The sequence below is a fragment of the Cebus imitator genome, unplaced genomic scaffold (genome assembly GCF_001604975.1).
Source record: "Cebus imitator isolate Cc_AM_T3 unplaced genomic scaffold, Cebus_imitator-1.0 Scaffold77, whole genome shotgun sequence".
Classification (NCBI taxonomy): Eukaryota; Metazoa; Chordata; class Mammalia; order Primates; family Cebidae; genus Cebus; species Cebus imitator.
In genome coordinates this window covers 5,874,351-5,898,415 of record NW_016107392.1, presented here as the reverse complement: position 1 = coordinate 5,898,415, position 24,065 = coordinate 5,874,351, and the positions used below count along the sequence as shown (strand labels likewise).

At 46.8% G+C, this 24,065-nt stretch overlaps 1 protein-coding gene across 1 annotated transcript in view; it reads right to left on the bottom strand.

Annotated features, from left to right (window-relative positions):
• Positions 1–14,299: 14,299 nt before the first annotated feature.
• Positions 14,300–24,065, bottom strand: part of ZC3HC1 (zinc finger C3HC-type containing 1) — a 27,273-nt gene continuing 17,507 nt past the window's right edge. Inside the window, exons 3-8 of the mRNA XM_037740018.1 lie at positions 21,536–21,569; positions 20,888–21,042; positions 19,726–19,969; positions 18,927–19,139; positions 17,788–17,994; positions 14,300–14,747 (exon numbers count right to left, since the gene is read on the bottom strand). Of these exons, the coding sequence (XP_037595946.1) occupies positions 14,679–14,747; positions 17,788–17,994; positions 18,927–19,139; positions 19,726–19,969; positions 20,888–21,042; positions 21,536–21,569 (922 nt within the window). The 3' untranslated portion in view covers positions 14,300–14,678. The remainder of the gene's footprint in view (positions 14,748–17,787; positions 17,995–18,926; positions 19,140–19,725; positions 19,970–20,887; positions 21,043–21,535; positions 21,570–24,065) is intronic.

Genomic DNA, 24,065 nt, shown 5'->3' with positions numbered 1-24,065 from the left:
ATGGAAACATCTAGGAGGTGGTTAGAAATGCAGGTGTGGTCCTCTTGAGCTTTGCCCACCCTGAGCTGCTCTGCTCCCCATGGCCAGAATGGAGGGGTAGAGCAGCCCTCGGAGGCCCAGGGGGTGAGCAGCCATGACCATCCTGGGGCGAGTGAGGCATAGACACCATGGAAAAAAAAAATGTAGGTGTGGAGCTGAGAGACAAAGAAAAATGAGAAAGAAAAATAGGAAGAAATCTTATAAAGAAAACAAGGCTGGGCATGGTAGCTCACACTTGTAATCCCAGCACTTTGAGAGGCCAAGGTGGGTGGATCACTTGAGGTCAGGAGTTTGAGACCAGCCTGGCTAACATGGTGAAATGCTGTTTCTACTAAAAATACAAAAATTAGCCAGGTGTGGTGGCAGACGCTTGTAATCCCAGCTACTCAGGAGGCTGAAATAGGAGAATCACTTGAACCCAGGAGGCAGAGGATGCAGTGAGTGGAGATCGCTCCATTGCACTCCAGGCTGGATGGCAAGAGCGAAAAGAAGCTCATCAGAGGGTGGCACTCTGAGTCCCCACTTGCACCCCTGAAGCTCTCTGGCCCTACCTGCCAGAAGGTCCCAGGCCTTCAGCTAGACAGAAATTGACACTCTTCTTCTGCCACCCTGATGGAGGGCTGACTCCTCCCTAGTCCAATTTAGAATGCAAAGATTTCCTTTTAGCTTGAAAGGACAAGGCTGCCTTTTTCTTTTCTTTTCTTTTTTTGAGGCAGGGTCTCCATCTGTCACCTAGGCTGAAGTGTAGTGGTGCAATCATGGCTCACTGTAGCCTTGATCTGCTGGTATCAAACCATCCTTCATCCTCAGCCTCTAAGTAGCTAGTTCTATAGGTGGTCACCACCATATCTAGCTAAATTTTTTTTTTTTTTTTTTTTNATCTCGGCTTACTGCAACCTCCACCTCCCAGGTTCAAGCAATTCTCCTGTCTCAGCCTCCCGAGTAGCTAGGATTACAGGAATGCACTACCATGCCCGGTTAATTTTTGTATTTTTAGTAGAGACAGGATTTCAACCATGTTGGCCAGGCTGGTCTCGAACTCCTGAGCTCAGGTGATCCACCTGCCTCAACCTCCCAAAGTGCTGGGATTACAGGCATGAACCACCACGCCCAGCCTGTACTTTTTGTTTTTAGTAGTAGAGATGGGGTTTTGCCATGTTGGCCAGGCTGGTCTTGAACTTCTGACCTCAGGTGATCACCTGCCTCAGCCTCCCAAAGTGCTGGGATTACAGGGGTGAGCCACCACACGCAGTCACCTGGCCTGTCTTTTGAATCTATAATGTCAGGGTTCCCTGGGCTTGATTCCTTAATTCTCATAGGTGACTTTCTCCAGCCATGACTTTAATAGCAAGTGTACACAAAGATCCCCAAGTTTCCACCTCTAACACATCTTCTTCCTGAAACTGCACACTCAAATGCTGAACTACTTTCTTTTTAAATTTTTATTATGGAAAAATTCAAATATATGCAAAACAGAATGATGAACCCCATGGCATGAAGTGCTTTCTTAATGTCTTGCCACAAATTTCTTTTTGTTTGTTTGTTTTTTCAGATGGAGTCTCGCTCTGTCACCCAGGCTGAAGTGCAGTGGCTGCACCTTGGCTCACTGCAACCTCTGTCTCCCAGGTACAAGCAATTCTCCTGTCTCAGCCTCTTGAGTAGCTGGGATTACAGGCACCCACCACTACACCCGGCTAATTTTTTGTATTTTTTTAGTAAAGAAAGGGTTTCACCATATTGGTCAGGCTGGTCTTGAACTCCTGATCTCAGGTGATCCACCCCCTTTGGCCTCCCAAAGTGCTGGGATTACAGGCGTGAGCCACTGCTCCTGGCTTTTTTGTTTGTTTTGAGATGGAGTCTTGCTCTGTCACCTAGGCTGAAGTGCAGTGGTGCAATCTCAGCTCACTGCAACCTCTGCATCTCAGGTTCAAGCGATTCCCCTGCCTCAGCCTCCTGAGTAGCTGGGACTACAGGCCAGTGCCACCATGCCTGGCTAATTTTTGTATTTTTTAATAGAGATGGGGTTTCACTGTGTTAACCAGGATGGTCTCAATCTCCTGACCTTGTGATCCACCTGCATCGGCCTCCCAAAGTGCTGGGATGACAGGCATGAGCCACCGCGCCCGGCCAACTTTTGCATTTTTAATAGAGAGGGGGTTTCACCATGTTGGCCAGGCTGGTCTTAAACTCTGGACCTCAGGTGATCCACCTACCTCAGCCTCCCAAAGTGCTAGGATTACAGGCATGAGCCATGGCATCCAGCCATGAATTTCTAATGAATATCTCAAAGTTAACTACGATCCAGTTGAAACTTTTTTTTTTTTGAGACCAAGTCTCACTCTGTTGCCCAGGCTAGAGTACAGTTGCGTGATCTCTGCTCACTGTGCAGCCTCTGGGTTCAAGCGACTCTCCTGCCTCAGCCTCCTGAGTAGCCAGGATTACTTGCGCCATCATGCCTGGCTAATTTTTGTATTTTTGGTAGAGATGGGGTTTCACCATGTTGGCCAGGCTGGTCTCGAACTCCTGACTGGAGTGATCCACCTAGCATGGCTTCCCAAAGTTCTGGGACTACAGGCATGAACCACCACACCCAGCCTCATTTGAAACGCTTGACTCCCCTTCTGGTATGCTCTTTCTCATATCTTCCTCCTCTTTGTGAACTTAAACTCAGTCACCCTGTGGTGAATGAAGAGGAAGCGAGGCCTAGACCAGGCAGGTCCTTCAATATCCACTCTGCAAAATCCCAGCCCTGAAGCCAGGTGAGAGCTGCACATTTATCTCTACCCACAAGGAAAATACAGTAATATGATTTTCATATCAATAGATATGATGCTGAATGTCCCTTACCTGCCAATGCTGGGGAGTGTATAAATAAGCCTGCCCGTGGCCGGGCACAGCGGCTCACACCTGTAATCCTAGCACTTTAGGAGGCCCAGGCAGGTGGATTGCCTGAGCTCAGAAGTTCAAGACCAGCTTGGGCAACACGGTGGAACCATCTCTACTAAAATACACAAAATTAGCCAGGTGTGGCAGTGTGTCCCCTCAAATGTCAAAAGGGGCAGGGGGCTTTCACTCTCATTTTTAATAACTTTTGAAAAAGTATTTTCTTTTTTTGAGATGGAGTCTCACTCTGTTGCCAAGGCTGGAGTGGCATAATCTTGGCTCACTGCAACCCCTGCCTCCCGGGTTCAAGTGATTCTCCTGCCTCAGCCTCCCAGGTAGCTGGGATTACAGGTGCCCACCAACATGCCTGGCTGATTTTTGTATTTTTAGTAGAGACAGAGTTTCTACCCATGTTGGCCAGCCTGGTCTCGAACTCTTGACCTCAGGTGATCCACCCACCAAAAGTGCTAGGATTACAGGTGTCAGCCACTGCACTCGGTCTGAAAAAGTCTTTTCCTTTTTTTTTTTTTTTTTTTTGAGACGGAGTTTCACTCATGTTACCCAGGCTGGAGTGCAATGGCGCGATCTCGGCTCACCGCAACCTCCGCCTCCNCTGGGTTCAGGCAATTCTCCTGCCTCAGCCTCCTGAGTAGCTGGGATTACAGGCATGCACCACCATGCCCAGCTAATTTTTTGTATTTTTAGTAGAGACGGGGTTTCACCATGTTGATCAGGATGGTCTCGATCTGTTGACCTCGTGATCCACCCACCTCGGCCTCCCAAAGTGCTGGGATTACAGGCTTGAGCCACCGCGCCCGGCCTCCTTTTGTTTTTTTTTTTGAGACGACGTCTCGCTCTGCCACCAGGCTGAAGTGCAGTGGCACAATCTCAGCTTACTGCAACCTCTGCCTCCCAGGCTCAAGGGATTCTCCTGCCTCAGCCTCCCGAATAGCTGGGATTACAGACGTGTGCCACCACACCTGGCTAATTTTTGTATTTTTAGTAGAGACGGGGTTTCACCATGCTGGCCAGATGGTCTCAATCTCCTCACCTTGTGATCCACCCACCTCAACATCCCAAAGTACTGGGATTACAGGGGTGAGCCACTGCACCTGGCCAGTATTTTCTAATTTTATTCATATTTTAAAACACGGTATCGTGAAACATAGCACCTGTTTTGTTCCTCATTTCACTTTGGAAAACCCCCAGGTTGAGACTGAGAGTTGAGCCCAGTCACTCTTTTTTTTTTTGAGATGAAGTTTCACTCTTTTTGCCCAGGCTGGAGTGTAATGGTGCGATCTCAGCTCACCACAACCTCTGCCTCCCAGGTTCAAGCGATTCTCCTGCCTCAGCCTCCTGAGTAGCTGGGATTACAGGCATGTGCCACCCTGCCCAGCTAATTTTATATACATATATTTTTTAGTAGAGACGGGGTTTCTCCATGTTGGTCAGGCTGGTCTCGAACTCCCAACCTCAGGTGATCCGCCTGCCTCAGCCTCCCAAAGCACTGAGATTACAAGGGTAATCTACAAAGCCAGGCTGGAGCCCGGTCGCTCTTGACTGGCTGTGTGGGCCTGGGCAGTGCTGGGGTTTGGCAAGAGGGCCTGGGGGCCCCTGAGGACCAGTGGGGCACAGAAAGTGGCTACTGGTGTGGCATGGGCTGAAGGAGAGGGGGAAGCTGCTGCCTGGCCCGTCTCTGATCCGTGGAGCTGATTTTCCAAAGACTATGAGGCTTCAGCTCACGTTCTGTTCCCCACAGAGGGGGCCCTGCGTCTCTGGCCTGCTGTCAGGCCCTGCTGGGCTCTTCACTGTTTGGAGCCACATCTATGGAGCCAAGCTGCCTTGACCCACTTTCTAAGGAGGGGACAGGCAGGAAATGCCTGCCCTAGCCAGGTTCAGCCTGCAGGGGGTGTTCCAGACTCCAGGCAGCCTGCTGGCCCAGCTGCAGGCCCAGGTGGCTGCAGGCTCCGTGATGGGTGACTCAGGTAAGCTGTGCTGGTCAAACAAGCCAGTATTCTCAGCCCAGCAGGGTGATGCTTGTCATTAGCTTTCCTGTCATCATTGTACCACCACTTTCTAAGAGTGGCCTTGCCAGGGCCATGGAGACCGGCAGGAATGTGGTTCTCTTGGTTTATGTCTTATTGCCAAGGGGCTTCCTGATGCTTCCAAAGCTGGGCTTGGAGCTGATCCACCAGCACCTGTGCTGTCTGATGATGCCATGGAGGCCACTGGGCTGAAAGAGCTCTACTTAGACCACAGACAATCTGGTGAGGAGATACTGGTATGTGTCTTTCTCATGATCCCAACACCTAAAGTTTTGGTGTTCCCTTCCTTCAGGAGACCCAAAAGACCAGCCAGACTGGAGACACTTGGCCAGAGAGGCAACTGGGCTTAACAAACAGCCAGCTTAAACAAACAGCTAATGTTTCCCAAGCACTTTGCATGTGCCAGGCACTGCTCTAAGCACTTCACATATGTCACTGAATTCTCAAAACATTCCTGTGAAACAGCTACTAGTATTATCCCTATTTTACAGATGAGGAAACCAAGGCTGAGTCACAGGCTCAGAAACACACAGCTGGAGACCGAGTGAATCCAGGATCTGAACTCAGGCTATTGAACCTAGAGCCTGCTAGATCCACCTGCCAAGCTACCTGACCTTGAGTTGATGCTTTTTTTTCCCTTTGTTATTTTTTCCTCCCTCCTTCCCTCCCTTCCTTTCTCTCTCTCTTTCTCTTTCTGATAGAGTTTTGCTCTTATTGCCCAGGCTGGAGTGCAATGGCATGATCTCAGCACATCACAACCTCCGCCTCCCGGGTTCAAATGATTCTCCTGCCCCTGCCTCCTAAGTAGCTGGGATTACCAGCCTGCGCCAATGCACCCGGCTAATTTTGTATTTTTAGTAGAGATGGGGTTTCTCCATGTTGGTCAGACTAGTCTCAAACTCCCGACCTCAGGTAATCCACCCACCTCGGCCTCCCAAAGTGCTGGGATTACAGGTGTGAGCCACCGTGCCCAGCCTATTTTTCTTTTTTATAGACAAGGTATCTTGCTCTGTCACCCAGAATGGAGTGCAGTGGTACAATCATAGCTCACTGCAGTCTCCTGGGCTCAAGCCATCCTCCCACTTCAGCCTCCCTAGTAGTAGGACTATAGGCGTGTGCCAGTACTCCTGGCTAGTGAGCTGGTGCACCTAACTCTCACAGGTGCTGCCTCTCTTCTGCTGTCATCGTGACTGCAGTGCAAGAAGGGGACTCAGCATGCAGCCTCAGGATTCTAGGCCTGGCTCAGCCACAGCCTGCTGTGTGATCTTGGCCTTCACTCCCTACCTCTGGCCTTCGGATTCCTCAGTGATTAGATCAACTGGTCTGCAACTCTGCCTCCAGTTCCGTGGCTCTGACCCACATGGAAACAGCAGTGGGGAAAGGCCCTATCCCCTCCGCCCTTGGACAACCCCACCTGGAAGTGTCTACTCCTGATTACCAAGAACAGCCTCACAGGCATTTGAGAAGGGCGGGAATCAACCCCTGACCTGGTGACACTGATGGAGCAAAGCTGCTTCCCCACTCTACACCTCAGTTTCCCCACTCCTTCCAGTGGAGATAATGACCTCTCTGTGCTCTGTGCTACGTGAGTCAGGGTTAATTAGCATTAGTCACAGACTTGGGAATCCTTACAAGAAAAGGGTCATCTGGTGGGTCTGGGGTGTGCCCTGGCCGTGATGAGACACCACTCATGCCCTGGTGAGTGTGTCATCATGCTTCATTAGTGGCTTGCTTAACTGCAGGTTGGCCCTGGGGTGGCCCAGCCCTGAGTGCCAGTGCTGAGACCCGCCCAAGGCTGACATGTGGGGAGGGCTGCATGTGTGGCAGCATGTGTGGCAGCATGGCTGCCAATGGCTCATGGTCCCCTGGGTTTCCCTTTCAGTTGGCTGACCATTCGATCTGGTTCTTATCCTTGCCACTCAAACCTCTCGTCCTCAATGTAAGGCCCCAATTCTGACCTTAAATATAGATTTTTTTTCCTTCTGTCTCCTCAATAAATATCCATTCTCATTTCCCTGTCCCTCCTGTCTCAATGCTTTCAGTCTCTTTCTGTTTCCATCACTGCACTTGGGAGAGCTTAAGTGAGGTTAGAGGAGAGTACCTGTAACAAAATAAAGACAAAGTTCAGAATGATGAATGTCTGTTGGCAATTTCATCTAGGTACACCAAATGTGGAACACTGGGGGCATCTAGTGGCCGTGGTGGGTATTGCTAGCATTCCTGCTTTGCACTGAGGCCAAATACCTGAACTTTTATTTTTTTCTGAGACCAGGTCTTGCTTGGTCACCCAGGCTGCAGGGCAGTGGTGAGATCACAGCTCATTGCAGCCTTAACTTCCTAGGCTTAAGTGATCCTCCCACCTCAACCTCCTTAGTAGCTGGGACTACAGGCGAATGCTACCACACCTGGCTTTTTTTTTTTTTTTGAGACGGAGCCTTGCTCTGTCGCCTAGGCTGGAGTGCAGTGGCATGATCTAGGCTCACTGCAACTTCCACCTCCCGGGTTCAAGAGATTCCCCTGCCTTAGCCACCTGAGTAGCTGGGACTACAGGCACGTGCCACCACACCCAGCTAATTTTTTAATATTTTAATAGAGACGGGGTTTCACCATGTTGACCAGGACAATCTCAATCTCCTGACTTCGTGAACCACCGCACCTGGCCAATGCCTTCCTAATTTTTGTACTTTTTTTTTTGTAGAGACGGGGGTTCCCTATGTTGTCTACTCTGGTCTTGCTCCTGGGCTCAAACAGTCTGCCCGCCTTGTCCTCCCAAAGTGGCCTCATACCTGAACTTGCTTCTCAAGTCGGCTACAGTGACTTGCCCCAGCTCTTGGAGACCTGGGAGATGGCATAATCGTTAGGAGGGGAGATTTTCTTATCACTTAATAGCTAATAAATTGCATTTCCCTTGACATCTGCTTTCTCTGGATCTATAGAAGAAAGGTCTCAGGTGCGGTGGTGGCTCATGCCTGTAATCCTAGCACTTTGGGAGGCCAAGGCAGGTGGATCATTGAGGTCAGGAGTTCAAGACTGGCTAACGCGGTGAAACCCTATCTCTATTAAAGACACAAAAATTAGTCAGGTGGTAGTGGCACACGCCTGTAATCTCAGCTCCTCAGGAGGCTGAGGAAGGAAAATCGCTTGAGCCTGGGAGGTAGAGGTTGCAGTGAGCCGAGATCATGCCATTACACTCCAGTCTGGGTGACAGAGTGAGATCCTGTCTCAAAAACAAAACAAAACAAAATTCAAAAATTAGCCGGTCATGGTGGCGGGCACCTGTAGTCCCAGCTACTCGGGAGGCCGAGGCAAGAGAATCATTTGAACCAGGGAGGCAGGGGTTGCAGTGAGCCAAGATCACAGCATTGCATTCCAGCCTGGGCAACAGTGCAAGAATGTCTCAGAACAAAAGCAAACAGAAAACCCACATAAACATCGTCATGAACGAATAACTATATCCTTGGTTAAAGGCAGGCGGTAGTGGCTGCTTTGGAGGCAGATGGACTGAGTTTGAATCCCAGCCTTCACTTTGTTCAGGGCTGTGTGACCCTGGACAAAGTAATTAACTTATGCTTTTGTTTCCTCATTTGGCAAAATGGGACAGTAATTATACCTACCTCATAGGACTGCTATGAGGCTTAAATAAGATAAAATGCTTAGACCAGTGCCTGGCAAACAATCTGTACTTAGTGATAGCTATTTGCAGTATTAGTAAAATCAAGTTTCAAAGGTTCTCCTGCTCAAGACTGGTCCCCCACATATCAGTAGGAGGCAGACTCCAGCCGCAGTCTTGGCTTTGGCTTTGCTATCACTTCTTTTTTTTTGGAGACACAGTCTCATTCTGTCACCCAGGCTGAAGTGCAGTGGCACGATCTTGGCTCACCAGAACCTTTGCCTCCCGGTTCAAGTGATTCTCCTGCCTCAGCCTCTGAGTAGCTGGGACTATAGGCACCTGCCACCATGCCTGGCTAATTTTTGTATTTTTAGTAGAGATGGGGTTTCACCACATTGGCCAGGCTGGTATCAAACTCCTGACCTCAAGTGATCTGCTGACCTCGGTCTCCCAAAGCGCTGGGACTATAGGCGTGAGGCACTGCACCTGGCGTTGCTATCACTTCTGATTGGCTCAAAACCCACCGTGCCATCCAGGTATTCTTATGTGCCTTTCCTTCTTCTCTTTTGGCTCTAGTTAGGTTGGACAACACTGGCTAAGAAGTGGACACAGAGGCTAAGAAGAGTTTTCTTGTCTTTGTGATCCTGGCTTCCCCACGAGAACTATGATGGCCTTGGAGGTGAATCTTGCGTCCCTTCCACGATTCACATTTTCTGTTCCTACTACCATCCCTTTGAGAGCTGTGACTGATCCACTATGGGAAACAGTTTTCCTCCATATCTGCTTATTGGGATATCAACAGATAGCTAATAGAAGTGAGTACAGAAAGCTGAAGAGAGTTACTATAATGATCTGACTTGTTGGATAATCTCTGGATAAGTGACCAAATCTCTATCACCTACCTTTCCTACACAGACACCTTTGTGTGTTTCTGTTTCCCTCTCTTCCTAATTGGCTTCAGCTACACAACTCAGTTCACCTAGAGAGGCACTGTGGCAAGAAAAACAATAACCACCACACCTGTAGCTAAGGAGCAATGAGAGAAAAGACAGTATGGCGTACAGATTGAATGAATGGTCTCTAATTAAAGGGTTTAAATGCAGCATTCACTTGAGGGCATGGGCCAACTCACCAAGATGGTAGCTATAGAAAGCCAAAGAAAACCTAGCATGAGAATAAAACTAAACGTTGAAAGGAAAACTGAGGAGAAGGAAGTGTTTGTGCTTTTGTCATTGGTCAAGCTGAGCGTGCAGCTGTTTTTGTTGCTAAGATGGAATAGGATGGAAGGGATTCAGAGGCGGCTCTCAGGCAGCCATAACCAGAAGAGTGTAAGTTAGGAAAGCCCCCAAACAGCAAAGAGAATAAGAATGCGCCACCTGTTAAGTCTATTCACTTGAGGGCATGTGGTGGCTCATGCCTATAATCCCAGCACTTTGGGAGGCCGAGGCGGGTAGATCACGAGGTCAAGAGATCGAGACCATCCTGGTCAACAAGGTGAAACCCTGTCTCTACTAAAAATACAAAAATTAGCTGGGCATGGTGGCACACACCTGTAGTCCCAGCTACTTGGGAGGCTGAGGCAGGAGAATTGCTTGAACTCAGGAGGTGGACGTTGCAGTGAGCCGAGATCGCGCCATTGCACTCCAGCCTGGGTAACAAGAGTGAAACTCCGTCTCAAAAAAAAAAAAAAAAAGTTGGCCAAAATCAAAAAGGGGCCAGGAAAAAAGACTCTGTTCTGGGCACTAGTATCCCATGAGGGGCTGCAAGATATTCCTTTCTACTGTGAGAGGCAGATCTCAACTTTGAGCTTGGGAAAGAAAATCACGGCCTCACAGTGCTTGGAAGATAGTCCCAGCTGTATCATAATGGAAAGAACAGAAGGCTGGGAAAGACGGATTTCAGTGCAGCTCTGCCTCATCCTAGTTATATGACACTAGTTACTACATGTCTTTGAGCATCAGTCTTCTCAGTAAAAACAGAATCTACTTGGATGGGAAATGCAACCTCTGTTGCAACACAGAATCCTAGAGGATTTAGTGGAGAAAATTAGTGAAAGGTAAATCCGACAGTTGGGGGGCTGTCCATATAATGGGGTATGAATAATCTGGAATGGCAAGGGTGCTTCAAAATGCCACCACCTGTCCTGATCACTGACACCAAGCTCTGCAAAAGGTGTTGGTCTGGGAGATGGGGAGGAGGGAGCTGAAGTTCTATTTACTAGCGGGAGACAAATTAACACAGAAATCACATAGGATTCTCATAATCTACCTAATGTGGCTAATACAAGAGAAAAAATTCCTTACAATGTTGACTTATGCTACCTTTGTGGATAGTTAAGTAACAAAAATGAAATTTCAGGCAATTATCTTCTTTAAAGGAATCTAACAAAAGAAAAAAAAAATCAAGCCAGGTGCAGTGGCTCACACCTGTAATCACAGCACTTTGGGAGGCTGAGGCAGGTGGATCACTTTAAGTCAGGAGTTTGAGATCAGCCTGGCCAACATGGCGAAACCCCTCTACCAACAATACAAAAATCAGCTGGGCAAAGTAATCCTGTAATCCCGGCTACTAGGGAGACTGAGGCAGGAGAATCGCTTGAACCCGGAAGGCAGAGGTTGTTGCGAGCCAAGACTGCACCACTGCACTCCAGCCTGGAGACTCTGTCTCAGAAAAAAAAAAAAGAAAGAAAAAAAAATTCAAATAAAGAATCAAATCGGGAAGACTGGGTTCCTTGAAAGGTGAAACTAAAACTTTTGTGGGAACAAACCACGAGACGAATGAATAAGAGCCTGGAGTTACAGGCATGTCCTGGGGTGTGGAAGAGAACAGATGCTTTGGAAAAGGAAGCTCATGTGCTGTCCCATCTGAGAACACCCCATGACACTACTAAGCTGGAATGGGTATGTTTGAAAGCACGCTCATTCCAGTTTAGTAGCGTATTCTCCAGAGACGCTGACATGTAGACTTGAACTCATGCTGTTAAAGAGATAGCATTAAGATGTCTCATGAGAAGGCAAGGTTGAGAGCTTCACTCTACATGGCTCTATAGATCCTAAGCTTTTTTTTTTTTGAAGATGAGGTCCTCTGTGCCACCTAGGCTAGTCTTAAAACTCCTGGGCTCAGGCAATCCTCCCGCTTCAGCCTTGTAAGTAGCTGAAACTACAGGCGTGTGCCACCACTCCCAGCTGATTTTAAGCATTTGAAACAACAATCTTTGATTTCTCCAACACAACGAATCCTCTCCTGAACTCTATTTCTAGACAGATGTCTTCATATGTAACTGAATTCAGTAAGTTAAGAGTAAAAAACTATTATCATCCATCAACATCTGAGGGGTTCTCTGTCTTGGTTAGGCCTCAACCTGAAGGTCATCTCTGATTCTTCCCTCTTCCTCATGCCCAAAACCATTCATGAAGTCATTGCTGACATTTCTATGCAATTCTGCCCCATTGCAACTGCCATGGCCACTGCCCTCACACCTCCCTTAAAGCCTTGTCTTCCCTAATGCAGGCTATTCAGACACCAGAATTCTCTTCCAAAGCACAAACGTCACTCTCCTGCTCAAATATTCTTTGTTTTTTTTTTTTTTTGAGAGGGGGTTTCGCTCTTGTTACCCAGGCTGGAGTGCAATGGCGCGATCTCGGCTCACCGCAACCTCCGCCTCCTGGGTTCAGGCAATTCTCCTGCCTCAGCCTCCTGAGTAGCTGGGATTACAGGCACGTGCCACCATGCCCAGCTAATTTTTTGTAGTTTTAGTAGAGACGGGGTTTCACCATGTTGACCAGGATGGTCTCGATCTCTTGACCTCGTGATCCACCCGCCTCGGCCTCCCAAAGTGCTGGGATTACAGGCTTGAGCCACCGCGCCCGGCCTCAAATATTCTTTAAGAGTTTCTCTTTCCTTACAGAATCTAGTCCAGACTCCTTAGTATAACATACAAGACTCTAATCTGGCCCAACTTCCATTTTGTTTTCCTTTCTTTTCTACTCAGTGCAAAGTTCTAGCCAAAACAGAACACCTGCCCTTTCTAGAACATATGCTACATGCTGCTCATTTGCTTACAATGCTCCCTCCAACTCGGATGTGCGTATTTTTAACTGAGGGTCTATGACATGTCAGGCACTATTTCATGAGCCACCATGCTTGGCCTTGTCCTGGTTGAGATTAAAACCAGGACAAGGCCAAGCATGGTGGCTCATGCCTGTAATCCCAGCACTTTGAAAGCCGAGGTGGGCGGATTACCTGAGGTCAGGAGTTTGAGACCAATCTGGCCAACATGGTGAAACCCCATCTCTACTAAAAATACAAAAATTAGCCAGGTGTGGTAGCAGGTGCCTGCAATCCCAGTTACTCCAGAGGCTGAGGCAGGAGAATTGCTTGAGCCCAGGAGGTGGAGGCTGCAGTGAGCCAAGATGGCACAACTCCAGCCTGGGCGACAGAGGGAGACTGTTTAATAAAAAAAAAAACAAAAAAAACCAGGACAAAGTCCCTGTTCTCATGAAGCCTACATCTCCCACTCATCTCCAAGGTCCAGCTCAAATCTATGCCTTCCTCAAAGTTCTTCCCAATGATACATGAGCATTAACTTCTTCCTGTTTTATGCCTCTCCTAGACTACAGCATTTAGTAGTTTGCCCTGTGTGATGTTTATATACTGGTGTGTCTTCTGGCCTGGACTATAAACTTTTTAGGGGTAGAAACTAGGTAGTCATTCATCTATAGCACAGTGCCTCACACACAGAAAATAATATTTCTTGAATTACACAAAGTCTATCTCAATCTGCTTCCATTTATTTTTATTTCTATTTACATATTTATTTTTGAGACAGGGTCTTACTCTGTTGCCCAGACTGGAGTGAGTGCAGTGGCGTCATCTCAGCTCACGGCAGTCTGCATTTCTGGGCTCAAGAGATCCTCCTAGCTCAGCTTCCTGAGTAGCTGAGACTACAGGCGAAAGCCACCATGCCTCACTAATTTATTTGTATTTTTTGTAAGACAGGGTTTTTCTGTGTTACCCAGGCTGGTCTTGAATTCCTAGACTCTAGTGATCCTCCTGCCTCAGCCTCCCAAAGTGTTGGCATTATAGACCTCTGCTTCCATTTATGATTTTATTTTTTGACATGAACTCTTGCTCTGACGCTGAGGCTGGAGTGCAATGGTGTGATCTTGGCTCACTGCAGCCTCACCTCCCGGGTTCCAGAGATTCTCCTGCCTCTGCCTCCCAAGTAGTTGGTATTACAGGCGCACACCACCACACCCAGCTAATTTTTGTATTTTTAGTAGAGATGGGGTTTTGCCATGTTGGTCAGACTGGTCTCCAACTACTGAACTCATGTAATCTGCTCACCTCAGCCTCCCAAAGTGCTGAGATTACAGGTGTGAGCCACCATTCCCAGCCTAAGATTTTAAAATACATATAAAAACAAAAAATGTGGAGTCTTGTCTATTTTAAATAAGTATAAATACTTTTGGGGGAAGTATAAATTAAAAACTGGGCTGGGCATGGTGGCTCACGCCTGTAATCCCAGCACTTTGGGTGGCTGAGGCGGGTGGATCACAAGGTCAAGAGATTGAGACCATCCTGGCCAACATGGTGAAACCCTGTCTCTACTAAAAATACAAAAATTAGCTGGGTGTGGTGGCACGTGGCTGTTTTCGCAGCTACTGTGGAGCAAATCTGAAAACCAACCCACAAGGTAAGGGGGAAAACAGTTCTCCAACAATGAGAATCTTAGCAAAGATTTTATTAACACACACTGACATACTTCTGGGATAGAAGAGTCCTCAGAACACTGCCCCACATTGAAGATGCTGAAATGGGTGGTCAGGTCCTTGGTCCTCCCGCTAGTCAGATAACCCCACACTCCTTCAACACAACCAGGCTTGCTGTCCTTACCCCGCCACATCCTGAAAGTGACGACATCTGGTCTCCCTCAGCCAGATGCAGATGGTTGACACTCACAGCCTTTGCAACAACAGGCGGTCCTTATGATTAACCCAGAACAGGAAAAACTTAGCGTCAGCTGACCAAAAGGAACTTGGCCTTCATTTTTCAAAGAGTCACTCTCATTCCAGCTGTCTCCAGAAGGGGCTGGAATATCTTCAGGACGAGCACAGAGATTCCCACTGCCGAAATATTCGGAATACTTTCCTTGATTTCTCACAGAGGCTCTGTAGGTAGAAAAGCTTATTATTAGTGATAATATTCTTTTATAGAGGCAAAGGATAGACCATGTCTCCCACATGATCTAGACATGTCTAGGACTGAATAAAAATTCACTTTGTAGTGTGCCGTACATAACATATACCTAAAGTCAGACTAAAGATCAAGGGGCTGGGGTTCTACTGTCAGACTCCTGTTAACACACCCTGAGCCTCTAAGACCCTGCTCATATCCTCCCTTCAGGCATCTGTATCTGTCCTCCTCTTTGTACTTGAGGGTGGCACTTCTGACTCACTGTTGGTGCATCACGTTTAGCACTGGTTTTTCACTCATGATGCTGAATTGGCCCTAGTTCATTATAAATACTTATTCTTGTGAATAAGTATTTATACTAATGTGAGGCCTAGCTGAAGTGAACAGTATAAACCAAGGCCAAGTAATAAAAACAGAGTTGAATGACTCCTGTGAGTTTAAGCCTTGCCCTTGGTCTTCACAGCTTTGTTTTAGCCAGCAGTGCTAATAATAGGAAGAATCTCACTGCCATCTGATCATGTCTGTGAAATGCTCTGAGATTCTGAGAAATGGTGGTAAAGGGAGACAAAGTAATTCATTAGGAGATAAAAGCTCTTGGTGAATCAGACCACTTGAAAGTCTCGCTCTGTTGCCCAGGTTATGGCACATTCTTGGCTCACTGCAGCCTCCACCTCCTGGGCTCAAATGATTCTCCTGCCTCAGTCTCTCCAGTAGCTGGGACTACAGGCACATACCATGTCTGCCTTTGAGAATCAAAATAAAGAGCAAATATTCCATGCATGAAGGGTCTCCGTAAGAGTACAAAGAATGTCTAGCAAGATGATCCACAGTTACCTCCAGTTTCTCATATGACACTTTCATAGTTTTTAAAAAATCTATCCTCTTCCTTTTTTGAAAGGGAGTCTTACTCTGCTGCCCAGGCTGATGTATAGTGGCACGATCTCGGCTCACTGCAACCTCCGCCTCCTAGGCTGAAGTGATTCTCCTGTCTCAGCCTCTGGAGTAGCTGGGATTACAAGTACACACCACCAGGCTGGCTAATTTTTTTCTTTTCTTTTCTTTTTTGAGATGGAATTTTGCTCTTGTTGCCCAGACTGGAGTGCGATGGCATGATCTCAGCTCACTGCAAACTCCACCTCCTGGGTTCAAGAGATTCTCCTGCCTCAGCCTCCCGAGTGGCTGGCATTACAGGCATGTGCCACCACACCCAACTAATGATTTTTGGATTTTTAGTAGAGACGGGGATTCGCCATGTTGGCCAGGCTGGTCTCGAACTGCTGACCTTAGGTGATCCGCCTGCCTTGGCATCCCAGTGTTGGGATCACAGGTGTGAGCCACTAAGCCCAGCCTCAGTATACACTTTTTCTCGAACATCAGAATCCTTTACCACACAACCTCATTAAGCTTTCTAGCTTCCAGATGCAGCAGCTGTCAGAAGGTTAAAAGACACACTACCAAAAAAAAAAAAAAAAAAAAAAAAAAAAAAAAAGAAGTCCTGGAATCCATGGCCAGTTATGAGGCCAACGTCCCACCCAAAAACAAAAGCAAAACCCCATGGGCTTTCTTTTTAGTATGGCAATGACAGAGGAGTCTTACTAAAAACTGCCAAGTTTTCTGTGAAAACTTGGAAAACCTTCACCAGTATATTTACTAAGCGTACTAATACACACTTTGGGCTTTTAGCATTACTATAGTTCCCTCCAGTGGAATCCTGTAACCCTAGAAAACCATGAATTCAGGAATGCTGCTCATAAATATCTGATGACAAGCATTATTTTACTTTGTCCTTGAAAGTTATAGAGGTCAGAATTTGTTACCAGCTACAAGGAAAATCTGGGAGTGAGCCAGCCAAGGAGAGACCCAGTTTTCAGGATTCCATATTGCCCAGCCTATCACTTCCAGTCTTTACACACAGGAAACTTGACTTTTCTTCTCAGTTGACACCCACAATTGTAACCCACAGCAGTCATGGCTGCAATGGCTAGTAGAGTCACAGTCTGGGCTGTGGAACAGAGTAAAGTAATGTGGTCGGTGTGCAGAATGAAGCCATCATCTTGGTGTCAGAGTCCGGTGCTCCAAACAGCTAAGTTAACTGGCCAGGTGCAAGTGACAGCAACTGAAAGAAAAAGCAGCTGTCTGCAACATGAGGCTGGAGCAGCTGCCTATTCAGCTATTTTTGTTTCTGTACTCCTTTTCTACTTGGAGTCATTCAATTTAAGAGAACAAAAGAATTTATCAGAACTTGATGGAATGCCACATGCTAAAGTGCAGAAAGACAAATCGGTTCTACACCTATTCCCTAGCATGAAAGCAAAATGAGTCTAACTTGACCTATTAGCCGGGTGCGGTGGTTCACGCCTGTAATCCCAGCACTTTGGGAGGCTGAGGTGGGTGGATCATGAGGTCAGAAGTTTGAGACCAGCCCGGCCAACATGGTGAAACCCCGTCTCTACTAAAAATACAAAAATTAGCCGGGCATGGTGACGGGTACCTGTAATCCCAGCTACTCGGGAGGCTGAGGCAAGAGAATTGCTTGGAACCAAAAGCAATTGCAAAAGGTTGCAATAGCTTCTGGAACCAGAAGGTTGCAGTCAGCTGAGATTGCGCCACTGTACTCTAGCCTGGGCGAAAGAGCAAAACTCCGTCTCAAAAAAAACAAAAACATCTTTGTGTAGTTTGAAGGAAAAAGAAAAAAAAGGAAAAAAAAACTAGCTGGGCGTGGTGGTGCATGCCTGTAATCCCAGCTACCTGGGAGGCTGAGGCAGGAGACTCACTTGAACCCAGGAGGCAGGGGTTGCAGTGACAGAGATCACACCAGTGTGCGCCAGCCTGGGCAGTAAGAGCAAAACTCCCTCTCACAAACAAACAAACAAACAAACAAACAAACAAAAAACCCCAAATAACTTGACATATGAAAGCTGAGGGCAGGCAGGGTGCTAATTATAGGACCAGCATCTGCTCCTCCTCCCATAAACAGCAAGGGCTGTCCACACACAAGGTAGTGACTTATCTCACCACAGAGTCTGTTTCAGCTGGCTGGCTAGACTGTTTGTGGGCCAACAAGATGGTCAGCACTGCCTTCCAGCCTGGCTCTGCTGGGTCGCTGGCATCTGGTTCAGTTCCACCATTCTCCCTGCTTTCTTTGCCAAGTGTGATATTCACCCAAGGGCACCAGTCTCTATGCTGAGAGGTGGGATCAAAGAAGCTTCGGGAAGATGTGTCCTGAGGAAGGAGGAAGAGAAATAGCGATCATGAGCAGATGCTATGTAAGTTCAGGGAGGCACTGCTATTAGTCATCAAATCCAGAATGTCACAACTACCCATACTTCAAGTGTTTATGCTCTCCTTTAAACTCTGCTGAGATATTTTCCTTATTTTTTCACTCCTTTCATGTTAAACAAACTATACCTTATCACAAGGGATAGGGGATACCCCACCCCCAGGCCATGGACGGGGACCTGGCCGTACAGGAGGTGAGCAGCAGCCGGGCAAGAAAAGCTTCCTCTGTATTTACAGCCACTCCACATCCTTTGCATTACTGCCTAAGCTCCACCTCCTGTCAGATCGGCAGCGGCATTAGACTCTCATAGGAGCAGGAACCCTACTGTAAATTGCACATTCGAGGGATCTAGGCTGCCAGCTCCTTATGAGAGTCTGACACCTGATGATCTGTCACTGTCTCCCATCACATCCAGATGAGATTATCTACTTGCAGGAAAACAAGCTCAGGGTTCCCACTGATTCTATATTATGGTGAGCTGTATAACTACTTCATTGTATAAAAAGTGCACAATATATGTAATGTGCTTGTATCATCCCGAAACCATCCTCTCAACTCCAGTACGTGGAAAAATGGTCTTCACGAAAACGGTCCCTGGTGCCAAAAAGGTTGGGGACCACTGCCTTATCAGGTTTGTCCCCGTATCACACTGCTGTTCCATTTGCCTGAGATATCTATTATTTCTCCAGAAGCTACCCCAAAGGAGCAAATGACTGACATTTTTCCCCTTTGGTCACCCAACTTTAAACTTATTCACATGGTCTACTTTTTGCATTGGACCACGGAAGGGCTCATGCCTGCTTCTCCATGCTGCCCAGGGAAATCTCAACATGCTGTCTATGCTCAGCCACTGCTACATGCGAGGTGGACTCACCGAACTGCTGGAGGAGCAGAGGCGAGCTCGCTTGGCTTTCCGAAGGGGGCTAGATGGTACCTCCAGGCCAGGGGTGTCACCTGTTCCCATGCTTCGGGTCACTGGGCGGGTTCTGGTGGTGGGGCTAGCAGCCTCTGGCTCAGGACGGTCAACAGGACTGGAGGAGTCCCAGCTCCGAGTTCGAGAGACAATGGGACCAGGGCTCTTTTCAGCCTGAAGGAAAGGGGAGATAATGGAAGTACAAAAATGATATTAATGATCATGGTCAGAAATACTTCTTTCTTTAATCTTTTTTTCTTGAGACAGAGTCTTGCTCTGTTACCAAGGCTGGAGTGCAGCAGGGTGATTTCCGCTCACTGCAACCTCTGCCTCCCGGTTCAAGTGATTCTCCGCCTCAGCCTACCAAGTGGCTGGGACTACAGGCACCTGCCATCACGCCTGGCTAATTTCTGTATTTTTCATAGAGACAAGATTTCACCATACTGCCCATGGTGGTCTCAAACTCCTAACCTCAAGTGGTCTGCCTGCTTCAGCCTCCCAAAGTGCTGGGATTACGGCATGAGCCACCGCATCTGGTTGAATTTAGCTTCTCCATTAGTGACCAGAAACACCACGTGGCATTGTAACCAGTGTAGTGCAAAGTGAAGCCTATCTCACTAAATTAATTTCCAACTTTCTAGCAACAACATTTTTGCCAAGAATGTTGTTTCAAAGTCTACCCCAGTTCAATTCATTCACTTCAGAGGACAGTTTAAAGAAAAAAAAAAAAAAGTCCACCCCAAACAAGTTAAGTGCATACCTGCTCTGAGCCTGGGGAGAAAGTGGCATCCTGGCTCCGGGTCATCATCCTCCGAGGAGATTCAGGCACCAGAGGGAAGCGCTCTGGCCGCCCCTCAAGGCCTGGAATAGGGGAGCTGGTCAGGCCAAACGATGTGTCCAGATCAGTTATGGACGACTCAATCTGCTGGAAGCCCCAAAGTCCCACCTTCCTCATACACTGAGAACATGTTATCAGGGAGAGCTGCATGGGTTCCAAAGAGGAACTAGACAGGAATGAAAAAGAAAGAGAGTTTTCTCAAAGTGTCACAATTCCAAATGACGAAGTGTAATATCTTGCGAGTATGTTTTATCTCATCCAATTTCCGGAACAGTCCAGTGGACGGGAACCATGTCCTGTCAGAGCCTTTGTGCTCCAGTCTCAGGACCCCAGCTTCATGCTTCGTCATCTCTCATACATAGAAAGACCTAGGGTTCTTAGTGTGCTCTCTATGGTGAGACTGTTTTGCAGGCATATTTTAAAAGTTTCTCCTGTCCCTCCTGAAACCTTATATTTTAAAAGTTTCTCCTGTCCCTCCTTAAACCTTTTCCCTTTACACAAAAAACATTCCTTAATCTATCAAAGAGAGCATATTTAAAATAAATCAAGATTTATTTACTGTCAGAAACAATCTTGATTTATTTTAAATATGTTCTCTTTGGTAGATTAAGGACAGTGGAAGTCTCTACCAAATTGAGCAGCTGGAATGGAAATAGCAACATGGGGGCCTTGAGGACTCCAGCTGGTGTTTCCTATGGTAGTTTTTACCAATTAAGCGGATTTTTCTTCCTTTCTAAAAATAGAAAAGAACTTCCTATTTTTCCTTCTTAAAAATAGAAAAGAGCTTATTTTCTATTTTTAAAAAGGAGCTTCACTGTTTATAGAATACAAATTCCCAGTTGAGAAGCAACAGCAGAAGAAACAAAGTTCAGCTGTAACACCAAGAATTCCTGAATTCCAATTCTGGTTTTGTTACTAATTATTATTACCCATTCTCCCTGCTGCCACCCCTCAACCAGTTTCTCTTTGTCTCTTTTTCTCACGGGAAACACCATGTGATTTCTAAATATGATTAGGGACTGATATATATGGGTGTAATGCTGTTGTCATAGTTCCTGTCTCCTGGCAAAATTCGCTGACTCACCTACATGCCCAGCCACACACAGAGAGAATACAGGCAGTGACGTGGACTTGGATGTCTGAGCCTAATTTGGTTGTAGTTTTCCTCTCATCAGTTCGGTGATCAAGTTCATCTTCAAGTAGGTGTAGGAGAAGACTGATCTTGTCTTCTGTCAAGCACTACAGAGGAGCCAAGTAAAAAACTTCAAGTTTCAACCACCATAAAAAGAAAAATTACACATTATAACATACCTAGTTGGTACAAGTCAAAAATCAGGAAGGAAATTACAAACATGAAGACAGTTCACAGAGAACAAATACTTTCAGGACAGGGCTATAGTATCACACAGAAGGTTTCTTTTTTTTTCTTTTTTTTTTGGGGTGGACAGAATTTCACTCTTGTTGCCCAGGCTGGAGTGCAGTGGTGCAATCTCAGCTCACTGCAAACCTCTGCCTCCCGGGTTCAAGAGATTCTCCTGCCTCAGCCTCCTTAGTAGCTGGGATTACAGGTGGGTGCCACCACACCTGGTTAATGTTTTTATTTTTGTAGTAGAGATGGGGTTTCACCATGTTGGCCAGGCTGGTCTCGAATTCCTGACCTCAGATGATCCACTCGCCTCAGCCTCCCAAAGTGCTGGGATTACGGAGTGTGAGTCACCACGCCCAGACCCACACAGAAGCTTTCTGAATTGCCCTGGATCTGCTGACTGAGAAAGACAGAGTCTCCCTGGAACTGCCAAAACTCTTGTTACTACTAAATTGTTTTCAATTTACCAGTTGCAGATTTTCCCTGAAACATGCAAACTTCAAACTCAAATAGTGAAAACAGATTACTGCTTATGTCTTAGCCTAACGCTAAATTTCCTTAAACATCAAAAAAAAAAATTTAGAGATGGGGTCTCACTATGTTGACCATGCTGGTCTTGAACTCCTGGACTCAAGCAATCCTCACACCTCAGCCTCCTGAGTAGCTGGGACTACAGGTGTGTATGACTGTGCCCCTCGCTCTGAAATTACTTTTTGACAGAATGACAGAGCTCATTAGACTTTATTTTTGTTCTAAGAAAAATCAGGAACTGGCTGGGCAAGGTGGCTCATACCTGTAATCCCAGCACTTTAGGAGGCCAAGGCAAGTGGATCTCAAGGTAAGGAGTTCAAGACCAGCCTGGCCAAGATGGTAAAACCCCATCTCTACTAAAAATACAAAAATTAGCCAGGCATGGTGGCAGGCGTCTGTAATTCCAGCTACCCAGGAAGCCGAGGCAGAGAACTGCTTGAACCTGGGAAATGGAGGTTGCAATGAGCCAAGAACATTCCACTGCACTCCAGCCTGGGCAACAGAGCAAGACTCCATCTCAAAACAACAACAAAAAAAGGAACTATGATCGGGTGAAAAAAATTGCCTTGGCTAGAGATAGCATAATATTCATAAGCATCAGAGGTTAACAGTTTGTGTCTATGGCCATAACACCCTGAATGAGCCCGAGCTCGTCTGATCTTGGAAGCTAAGCAGGGTCAGGCCTGGTTAGTACTTGGACAGAAGTTCAAGAGATTAATAGTTTGATGCTAAAACCCATATCACTCTCTTAATTTTAAGAGGCTACTATTTCCTACAGTAAAGCTTGTCTTCATGTCTTGACTTCATGGAGTACCCACACGGTGATGAAATGGGACAGTAAATATTCAGTTTCAAAGTACAGATTAACTAGAGAATTTATTTTTTTTTTTTTTTTGAGATGGAGTTTCACTCTTATTGCCCAGGCTGGAGTGTAACGGTATGATCTTGGCTCACTGCAACCTCTGTCTCCCAGGTTTAGGCAATTTTCCTGCCTCAGCTCCCTGAGTAGCTGGGACTAGAGGCACACACCACCATGCCTGACTAATTTTTTGTATTTTTTAAAATTCTTTTTTAGCACTTGAAGTGGCTTCAGAATAATTTTTTGTATTTTTAGTAAAGACTGGGTTTTACCGTGTTGGCCAGGCTGGTCCTGAACTCCTGACCTCAGGTGATCCACCTGCCTTAGCCTCCCAAAATGCTGGGATTACAGGTGTGAGCCACAACACCTGGCCTGACTAGAGCATTTAGACGTTTCTACTCACAAGGAGAAGAGAGTTTGTTACTTTCTTTGGAAAATGATATGCAATAACCCATATGTAGTCATATTTCATTATTTTTTTTCTTTTTTCTTTTTTTCTGAGACAGAGTCTCGCTCTGTCACCCAGGCTGGAGTGCAGCGGCACAATCTCAGCTCACTGCAACCTCCGCCTCCCGGGTTCAAGCAATTCTCCTGCCTCAGCCTCCCGAGTAGCTGGGACTACAGACGCATGCCACCACACCTGGCTAGCTCTTTGTATTTTTATCAGAGATGGGGTTTCACAGTATTAGCCAGGATGGTCTCCATCTCCTGACCTCATGATCCGCCTGCCTTGGCCTTCCAAAGTGCTAGGATTACAGGCGTGAGCCACCACGCCCAGCCTGTATTTCAGTATTTTCTGTTAAATAGTTTAAGTAATAAATCAAGATAGAATTGAATTCGTGGGAAGCATATATTCAGGGCAAACTTGAATCTATGCTTCTAGCTTATAGCCCTAAAACTTGGCTCAAATAAACTCTCTACTTATATACATATATTTTAAATTGAATCTATGCCATTTAAAAAACCATACCTGCAGGGCATGGTGGCTCATGCCTGTAATGCCAGCACTTTGGGAGGCCAAAGCGGGTGGATCACCTCAGGTCAGGAGTTTGAGACCAGAGTGGCCAACATGGTGAAACTCCATCTCTACTAAAAACACAAAAATTAGCCATGTGTGGTGGTGGGCGCCTGTAATCCCAGCTACTAGAGAGGTTGAAGGAGGAGACTCATCTGAACCCAGGAGAAGGAGGTTGCAGTGAGCCGAGATCACGCCACTGCACTCCAGCCTGGGGGACAAGAGCAAAACTCCATCTCAAATAAAAAATTATACCTAAATATTCAAATGGAACTCTCAACAGTCACCTTCCTGGTAGAGACTGAAAAGGTCAGCTGAGAGACAGACAAGCAGTTCTCTTCATAGTAATTGCATCTTGTCATCATTTTTTTTTTTTTGAGATGGAGTTTCGCTCTTGTTACCCAGGCTGGAGTGCAATGGCGCGATCTCGGCTCACTGCAACCTCCGCCTCCTGGGTTCAGGCAATTCTCCTGCCTCAGCCTCCTGAGTAG